Source organism: Saccostrea cucullata, unplaced genomic scaffold (genome assembly GCF_032062105.1).
Source record: "Saccostrea cucullata isolate Sc308-1 unplaced genomic scaffold, CSIRO_AGI_Scuc_v1 ctg175, whole genome shotgun sequence".
Taxonomy (NCBI): Eukaryota; Metazoa; Mollusca; class Bivalvia; order Ostreida; family Ostreidae; genus Saccostrea; species Saccostrea cuccullata.
Window position 1 is genome coordinate 242,956 of NW_026934326.1, and position 10,152 is coordinate 253,107.

General features: G+C 33.3%; 1 protein-coding gene across 1 annotated transcript; it reads left to right on the forward strand.

Moving 5' to 3' along the window:
• The first annotated feature begins 2,950 nt into the window (after positions 1–2,950).
• LOC134240500 (inositol hexakisphosphate kinase 1-like) lies at positions 2,951–9,694 on the forward strand. The gene is made up of 6 exons (XM_062722592.1): positions 2,951–3,107; positions 5,749–5,958; positions 6,905–7,058; positions 7,317–7,489; positions 7,850–8,025; positions 8,549–9,694. The coding sequence occupies exons 2-6, from the start codon at positions 5,763–5,765 to the stop codon at positions 8,963–8,965; spliced, it is 1,116 nt and encodes a 371-aa protein (XP_062578576.1). The 5' UTR covers positions 2,951–3,107; positions 5,749–5,762; the 3' UTR covers positions 8,966–9,694.
• The last annotated feature ends 458 nt before the right edge of the window (positions 9,695–10,152 follow it).

The following is a 10,152-nucleotide window of genomic DNA, read 5'->3' on the forward strand; positions in this document are numbered from 1 at the left end:
GAATCAGTGGAGGATCCAAGAATGTAGAAAGAGGATGCAAACAGTTTGGGGGCATGGTAGGGTCCAAACCCACATCAAAAAAACTGATTTATTAAATCTTTTGTATAAAGTGGACCAAAAAAAGCCCCCACCCCCCACCCCCCTGAGCCCCTCTAAATCCGCCAGTGAGAATGAGTAGCTGAAAAAAACGACCAAGTTTAGCGACTTTCTACAGCTCTCCTCCTCAGTCATAAATTTAAAACTGTCATATTAAATATGGTTTATATAAAAAGGAGGATTATGGGATTTTATCATTTTAGCAACCTTGTTCTAATTCGCTGTTAAAACGTTGAAAATGCCATGAGGAAATATTGATCTTATAGGCTAGTCCTTATGAGCCTATCAAGTTTTATTTGCCACTTGTGATCAATCATTAATTCATTTGAAAACAACGACCTCATTGAAATTGAAAAAACATCAAACTATAATTTTTTCCTCAGAAATTATGAAAAATGTCTGAAAGTAGATCTCTGAAAATTCGATCGACCTTAAAAAAAGTCGGGCTCGGAATAATTATGGTGTTTGTGTCACTTCCGGTAATATGAAGCATCTAACTGCAAATACGTTCAACTAAACTAGCGTCATATATTCTTCATGGTAAGTTAAATGCTAAATTGTTATATGAAAGAAACTTGTCAAAAAATTAAAAATTTTGATAAAATCCTTATTTCATTCATGTTGTCGAATACTAAAGCTTAATATCTTCATTGAAATACTACAATGAGAAGTATTGCTTAATTTTAGAGGCATGAAATACTCATCTGTATTTTAAATACCATCTGAATTATAATCATAAATTTGTAGGTAATTCTTACATTGATTTTGAAAATAAAATTGATAATGATGTTCGGATCCATTAACCTACTGGTAAACAAATTACCACTTGACCAAATAAAAAAAGTACAGTACCTGGCTAAAGTGATTCATAATTTATTTTTTCTACTATATATTTCATAGAAAATGCATTTTTCTTAAATATTATTGCAGTATTTTTTTGTTGCTTATTTTTAGGAATTAATCACCATAAAATGCAGAATTTGCTGCAGTTTCACTGGTGGCTGCTCTGAAAGTAGCCACTGTCTTGGCACTTGTAACTATTTAGTTATAAGTTATATGGTGGCATATTTATGCCATCAACATAACTTTTTGTTAACATAGCATATCATGTCCAATCAAGATCACTGTCTCATAGAGTCATAATAACTTTCTTGTTTGTCGACAAACGCCGACTTTATATCTTGTCCAATCAAGATAAGCAGTCATATTTTTTACGATAGCTATTTTATTTATGATGCAAGATAAGTTATCTCATCATGTCAAGAAAGCTATCGCAACTAATGTGATAGCTTACATTGACAAGATATAAAGTCCATATCTGTCGCCAAATTAGAAAGTTACCATGACTTGACGAGACAGTTATCTTGGTTTGGCATGATATGCTATGTTAACAAAAAGTTATGTGGATGGCATAAATATGCCACCATAAAGTTAATAACACTTCCATCTGGTTCCAATCTGTCACAGTTCTTAGAGGGGTTTAGATGAATAAACTAATCATTAAAAATGATAATGTCCTGCAATCCCGGTTTAATGGTCAACTATGTTCCATGTATTATAGGCATCATGACAAAACAAACAATATGCAAGAACTTTTACCTCAGTGCATTTACTATGATCAGTCGAGAGCTCCCAATGTAAACACTTCATGTAGGTTTGAAGCAAGTAAAAACTTTGAGAAAGTGTGCTGAATTCTTTCCTCATTATCTGGATTAATTTGACTGGGGGGGGGGGGGGGTAAGAAGTGTCTTTACTGAGTGAAAAAAGGTCTGTTATTAATTTCATGTCTTTTTCCTTGCAACTTCATTCCTTTTCTCAATTCATTTTGGAGCAATTTCTGCTTATCTACATTGCTGGTACCATATATAGTGGGGAGGGAGGGGGTTGGTAAATTCTAACTGTGGTGAGGGCCTGCCCTGAGTCAGATACACAGTTAGATAATTCTATTTAGGAAAAAGTGAATGTTGAAAATTATCGTTTTGCAAGATAATTGGTGTAAATCACTAAACTAATGCTTTGATTTATCATTATCTATAAAGTTATATTGATCCCAAACTACCAAGCTGTAAGCTAGGGTCGAATGTGCCAATGCAATTCGTAAAAGAAGCAGTTTTTCTATATTAAGGGGCAATGTTAGTTATTTTCATTAGAAAACCTTTCTTTTCACCTGTCATATGAAATAGTATTTGAAAAACACATTTTAAAAAGAGCAACCCAAAGATTGTACTTTTTCCCTAACTTACTGCAATTTATTTTGTGTGGGGGATTGGGGGAGAGTATACAGTCATCTCTAGCAGAAATTACAATACCATAACAAAAAATGTTGACAGTTTGTAACTTATGTCCTCCCTGAATAAATGTCAGTATTTTAGAGTCTAGAATCTTTGTGATTTATGACCTCAATCGTTTCTTCTAAGATCATGTCTTATTCCTGTATGTCAATGATCAATCTATTTCTCCTAATTATAACTAAAACTATGTTAATTTCAATCTCTTAAATGTTTCCAGCTTAATTATAATTTGCTCACATGGTATTATTTGTTGATTATAAATTTTCACATCTATCTGTCTGATTTTGGTATTTGTCATCACTCATCAGTAGAATTCATCTCCTAGATATGTAGATCATCATAGTTGTGGTATGATAAGGTCAGCATTTATTTAGTTAAAATGTCCTGTCTGTGGACACAATTTTTCTAAGGGTCATTTAGTAATTATCATCAGTAACCCTAATTGATAGGAGTTATGTGTCACACAGTACTGCTTAGATCAATATGTCCAGAGATAGTTACAGATATAAAGTTCAAGGACAAGGGACACGCCCACTCTCCTCAAACTGATAGTAAACAAATAGTACGATGTAAATGTCTCTTGTCAAGGACGTACACGACATGCACCTCCAATACTCAAATTGAAGTAAACAGTTGATACGGTGTAGATGTTTCTTGTCTAAGTGTTACTGCTTCTTGAAGACATTCCAGCTTTTTTCAGTTAGCTGTGTCAGCTAATTTGTAAGTACAATGCCACATACTGGAACTTCAAAATACCTTTAGTTCTGCTTGCTGAGCTCTCTGTTTGTGTAAGTTTTCAAAGCTGAATAACTGAATTTTCAGTGATAAAAGAAACTTGAGGATAATGGAAGGAAGTTATAGAAGAAGGACTCATATTTTATTGAATTGGTACACAAGTCTTCCTTGATTTAATGATTTTTTTCCATTTATTATTCTACATGGTTATATAACTCGTACAAAGAAAAATGCAAATCAATATAAATTTGGCAACAGCTTTTCATTTACAAACAGGCATAGGTTAGACATCTAATACATTGTATCTCATTTCATTGGTAGATTTAACATTATGTTTCATGGGAGATATCATATTGCACTGATGCACAGGTTTAAGGCAGAATTGTATGAAGTATAATGGAGAAGTCAATTAATGAAAAACTTAGGTAACACACATCAAAATCAGATGGTTTATGTTCAGGTTAGAAAAAGGTAGCTGCAGATCTGTAGCTCACTGGTCTGGAATAATTGTGATGGACGACCAGAGAGCTACAGTGCCACCCATTGAAAAAAGAGTATTTTATTGTGCACAAAAAATGTGCTGTTTCTCGATTTACTTCTTTGTTTATTTATGCTGCCATTTCAAAATATTGCTAACCATGTGTTTCTAACATATAATTTAACTATTACCACAAAAAAACATTCTCCAAAATGTTTTTAATAGTCTTCCTGGGCCTGAAAGTGAGACCATCTGAAATTTTACCTTTTTATACTGCTACTCTGGATGGCAAGATCATTCAGTCCATCGCACTTCCTACATGACTTGTCATTCAGTTTTATCCTGGAAGAAGTAAGAGAATACACAAGCAGTTAGTAATATTCAAGATATAAATGAAATAAATAGAGAATCAGCACACTTTTTGTGCGTAATAATTATAGACTTTTCAACAAGTGGCACTGCAGCTCTCTGGTCGTCCACCCCAAATTTTTCAGACCGGTGAGCTACAAATCTGCAGCTAAGAAAAAGGGTATTCTTAAAACATTTTATTTTTCAAAATGTGTCGCACACCTATTATCTTCACACCTTGAATTTTGTTTATTTATTCTGTCAAGTTTGATCTTCATGGTGATTTGACTGTTTATTGACATGAAATGATAGTTGTTAAATAGAATGACATTTTTTTTTCACATTTATCATTTCCTTGATTTTTTGTAATGAGAGATTTGAAGATACATTAAAATTATTATAATTGATCACACAATTAGTTATATCAATATTTCCTCATTTGAAGTGCCTCAAACTAACCTGTTCGTGAGAACTTATCAATAGGATCTCAGAATACCAGATGAGCTTCATGAATTATTCAAACAAGTCTTAACAATTCTGGTATTTTCGATTATTACATTAGTTAATATGTTGGATTGAGAAAAGAAAATAACTTTCTAGTGGCTGTACTCAGATGCATTGCTCCATGGGAAATTACAGCTGCTGAAAGTCATTTAAAAAAAATTGAAGTGTAGTCAAGTAATTATTTTCTTACAATGTATTTTATAAATAAACTGAACTTGGTAAATCGAGAGTTTTCAATAACAACTATAATGTTCAATAATTGAAAATGACCTTCAAAATGACACTCTTTTCTCCCCCTTTTTTTGAACATTGGCTGTGGGTTCATCCACTCCTTATCTTTTTTTTTTTTTACAAATTAAGACTAAAATAGGATGAGAAAATTTTAAGTTTATGTACATGCAGTGTGGAGTATGTCGAAAATGAATGAATAAACTCAGTATATGTGTAAACTGTAAACACCTATAAATAGCACAATTTTATCAAAATTTAGAAATCAATAATCAGTGTTCAGAAAAATAATTTCCTCAAATAAATATTTCCTTATATGATAATCATTGATAGTTTGATGCAGAAAAGGAAGTTTAATTTTACTCACAACGTATATACTTTAATAGTAACATTTAGTAAGTGTACTGACTGCGTAATGCATATATTCTACCTAACATCAGTTTAATCATTATTTAAAAAAGAAAATAGTAATTTAGTAAACAGGTAGTACATGAAGTCCAGTGTTAAATCTTTTACAGTGAAACTTGTCTATTTCAGATGTTGTATAATACCAAATCTTGCCTAATACGGTGTAAACTTTATGTCCTTTTCAGTAAATTTATTTGTTAAAAATTTTGTCTAGTCTGGAATGTTGTCTTATTCGACCAATTTTTTTGAAACCAGTGTTGTCTGGATTTGACAAGTCATGCTGTACTGTATTTTAGCCTATTTAATGAAGGCTCTGACCTGATAATAATTCTCTCTCTCTGAGTTTGTCCTCGTTCTTGGCCGCGCTAAGCTTTCGTAGAAGTGGAGATGTAAAGATATCACAGTATTGTTGTGAGCTGCAATGGTACACGTATTGTTATGCTAGTGTAGTATCACAGTACTCTTGTTACTTCAGTAAAGTATCAAAATCAAGTAACACAAACAGTTATCATATTGTTTATATGTTGTATAACCAGAATTTTAACTGGTAATAAAATTGCTTAGGGAGTTTTGTTTTTCCAAGTTATTGTTTTTAAGTTTTGAATTTTTAACTAATTTTAGAAATTAAAAGTTTGAATTGAAAATAAATGTAAATTTCAGCCATTTTTGGGAGGATGCCAGCTAGCAGTGGTGTTATGGGGGAGGAGTTTGAATCGGTGCCGCTGCAGCCATTTTTACACCAGGTCAGTGGACACACGGGGATGTTCCGATTTGACGACCAGACGGTGTGTAAACCACTGAATGTCAGAGAATACAACTTCTACCTCAATGTTCCACACAACCTCAAACAGTTCACTGCGGAATTCAGAGGTAAGGACCTGAAAACACAACTATCTTCTGTCTGTGCTGACTTGGATCATAGTCTGTATTTTTAAAATGACCTTCAGAAAATGATTACTGTAGTTGTCCACATTTCACTATAACATCATGGTTTTATTGTATAATTACATCTAAAATGCTTTGTTTTTTTTATTATCATTGCATAGTCAGGACATGTTTGCTGAAACACAATGTATTACATTTCTTAACCCACTGCCCTATCTACAGTTCTAATTTAATATACAGCGCTTCATGACATTCAGATCCAATGTTTAAACAGTTTATAAACCTGGTAGAGATGTCCTAAAGATGAAAAAAGAGCAGTAATTTCTCAAATCAGTACATAATAAATATGTTTTTTGTCTTTACTTTTGTGCAATAAAAAAATCTTTCATAATCTTAAAAAAGGACAAATAACAGGCAAAAATATGCCAATGTTTCATATATGTCTTTCTCAAACAAACAGCTCTTTTTAAAAAAAAAGAGATCTAGAACTTGGTCTAAAATCAATGAGAAAAGATAATTTTTGTGCCTTGATAGTTTTATGGTAGACCTAGAAAATATATGGTTCAATCTGTGGATTAGACTTAGTGATTTATGAGAGGCTGAAGTGGTGACCAGCTCACACAGGTGGGTTTTTATCTGGGCAGTCTCTTACTGTACATATTCTGGATCACACATTTAATACAGTGAAAACTGTTTAATCTGACATTTGTGCAATCCATCACACTGTGAATTTTGGCGTTAACTTTCTTTACAATTTTACTATTTTCCATGTTTTTTACACTGTGCAATCCGACACCCTGTCTATTCGGACAAAAAATTCGTCCCCCAGTGCATATCAGATGAGACAGGTTTCACTGTACATGTATCTCAACATCTCTTGGGTAATATTACAATGTAAATTAGTTTGAAAGCTGAATTTATTTTTCTGTAGGAACTATAGAAGTGGAGATTCGTGAGGACAGTGATGGGTATGTGACCATCATGGGTCGTTTACCTATGTCAACTAAATGGCAAAAATCCTCTAACGGTGAAAACCTTGCAGGCAGGGCTCAGCAGACAGATAAGAAAGAGGAGGGACAGCACAGGTATGGGCTTTGTGATCACCTGTAAAAATCAGAAGTGTAATTAATTAAAAAAGGAAGTTTTATAGGATTCTGGTATGCAAAAGTTTATTTTTACTGAAATGATTTTATAAAGATTTGAAATCAAAAGTTTTTGTATTCTTCATGTATCTTTATAAGACCTCCTTTATTTGTTGCCTGGTCATCTGAGTCAATTTTTTTGAGTTGTAGTTCCTGAGGAACATTTTGTTTGATAAATCCGTAATTTGATTTATTTTGTAGTTTGCGACTGTTACGGAGTGGCAGCGTGGAGGTGAGTACACAGACGGACCAGGTGTTCCACTCCCGAGACTCGGACCGAAAAACAGAAAACATCAACCCCTGGAGTCTCAGGTGTCACAAAAAGACACTGTCCAAACTGAGGAAAGCTAACCAGGGCCCTGTCACACACTGCAGTATCCTCAATACACTACTGTCTTTCTAGTCATTAGTCATTCTGAAATGTAGACAGGGATTTTCTACCACTAAAAATATTTTGAATATGTCATCAAATATATATATTTTATGGCTGAAAGCAAAATTTGAATCTGAAATTTTCTTGAATGATTAGTCAAAAACAAAGATTATATTTGAAGGTAGATGTTACAACTTCAATTGATTCAAGTTTAATCTCAAACCATTGTGGAAGCATTGTGTAAACCTTGCTCAGTTTGAGATGTGTGTGTTAAGCTGTATTCTATCATAAGTACAGCAATTAAAGATAAAACAGCTGGATCCTTTTCCCTGAGAACATGCCATCCTTAACAAACCCTCAGAGTTTATATTGTTGGAGAACGTGGCAGCTCAGTTCTGTCATCCGAGCATTCTGGACCTGAAGATGGGAACCAGGCAACACGGAGATGACGTCTCCCCCGACAAGAAGGAGAGATTCATGAAGAAATGTCAGAACACGACCTCCAGCAGCCTTGGGGTCAGGGTCTGTGGGATGCAGGTAAAAACTGATAGTTCTCCCGCCTACCTCCAAGTCAATTTTCGAAAGTTAACATATTTGAATGATTATTAATATTTATATGAATTTTCATAAAACATTACTTATTTGGAAAGACAAAGAGAGATAATTCCAAAATTTTGGTAAAGTTCGTATTTTTGTCTATAGAAATTAGCACAAAATTTTTTTTAAACATCTCCACCCCCCCCCCCCCCCCCCCCCCCCCCCCCATCCTACAGTTGCAGGTAACTAAAACAAGTCTAGGAGCTATGGCAAGGGAATATTTTAACTAATCTAAAGCATTTGCTTGTTTTCCTGTAGCAGTTTGTTCATATCCATTTGATATCTGTTTCCCACATCATTCTGTATATAAGCCAACTAAACATTTGACTATGAACTCAAGTATACTTCAAGCAAAGTGATGCCAAATTTATTGCAGTGATGTTTTTCAATACATTATAAGAGTTCAAAATAGATTATTTTATTCTTCCAGTACATGTTTAATGAAATATTATTATCTTTTCAGGTTTATCAGGAAGACAGTGATAAATATATATGTGTAAATAAATACTATGGGAGAAGTTTGGGGGTTGATGGCTTTAAACAGACCTTACACCAGTTTCTTCACAATGGGTATGAGCTCAGGAAAGACCTGCTGGACTCCATCATTAAAAAACTCAAAGACCTTCACCGACAAGTTCAGTCTCTAGACACGTATCGTTTCTACTCTAGTTCTCTCCTCGTCATGTACGACGTCCGTTCACAGGACAAGGACGTGGAGGAGGCCAGTGCCCAGTCTAACATTGTGGACGTTCGGATGATCGATTTTGCCCACAGTACCCATAGTGGGTTTCAGAACGATACCACGGTCCACACTGGGCCAGACCAGGGCTATCTGTATGGATTGAAAAGCTTGATTGATGTTTTTACAGACATGCGATGATTGTTATTTTAGAAGACTGATCACTCAGTTTGTAGACAGGGTTCTTAGAAGACATGTGCCCAGGAATTTTATTATGAATTAGGGGTTGTTTCTCTGGTTGAGCCAAGTGTTTCTCAATGTAAACATTGGCCTATTGTTCTACAGTTTTTAAAAAAAATTTTATACACATATATCGAAACTTCTGGTGTTGTTAGTAAATTGCAACAAAAGGAAAAAGTTTCATTGGCATATCTGATATTTTAATAGCACAATAAAACTAGTTTTAATGAGTAAAGAACTACTTAAAGAGTAACAAAAATACATGTCTAACAAAAAGGAGGGTGCTAAGATATACCCACCACATAATCAACTTTTGAATTTTTTTAACTTTATGAGGAGAAATATTGATAATTGTTTTTTTTTTATTTTGGAGAGAGTTCACCACTGTGAGTGATTATTATATAAATGATTTTCTTTTCAAATGGCATTACAGTGAACTTTGAAGCAAAAAAGCTTGATTTAGTTTTGCGGTGATAAGAAGTTGGAATTTATGAAGAAAATGTGTTCAAACTTGATTTCTTGTCAGTGGGCTGAAGGGAGACTAATGTGAAATTTTCAGAAACCAATGAAAAATCAAACTTACAATGAACAAATAAATAAAAAAAAAATTTCTAAGACCTTGCCTATAGGTTTTAGACAGAGTATTTAGAAAAGAAACATAGAAGATAGTAATAAGTGAAAATAAATAAATAAAGTTTAAAATAAAAATCCCTAAAACAATAAAAGCAAAAACTATGACATAAAACTATGACAGTAGGATTTAGTTAAACAATAAGAGAAGGTTTTATTAAAACTCAACAAAAGTATGAGATAATCTGTATTTCTAGGCTTTGATATTTTATGTACAGTGTAACAGGTCTTTATTATTTTATTTGACCATGGAATATATTTTTTGAGCACAGGTACAATACCTAATGTTTTCTTGTAAATGTATTGCTATGAATGGTAAGGTTGTTAGTGAAGTTTTTGTCCTCAGTTTTTATGATGTTTTATCAATTGTTAAACAATTTTAATTTGTCTCAATTATTTAGATAGATCTCATGAAACAAAAAATGGATTTTTATTTATTTATTTATTTTTCTTTTACAATATGACTACTGTTTACCGAGATCAAGAGATAACCTGTATGTATTTGAATTTTCAAATGT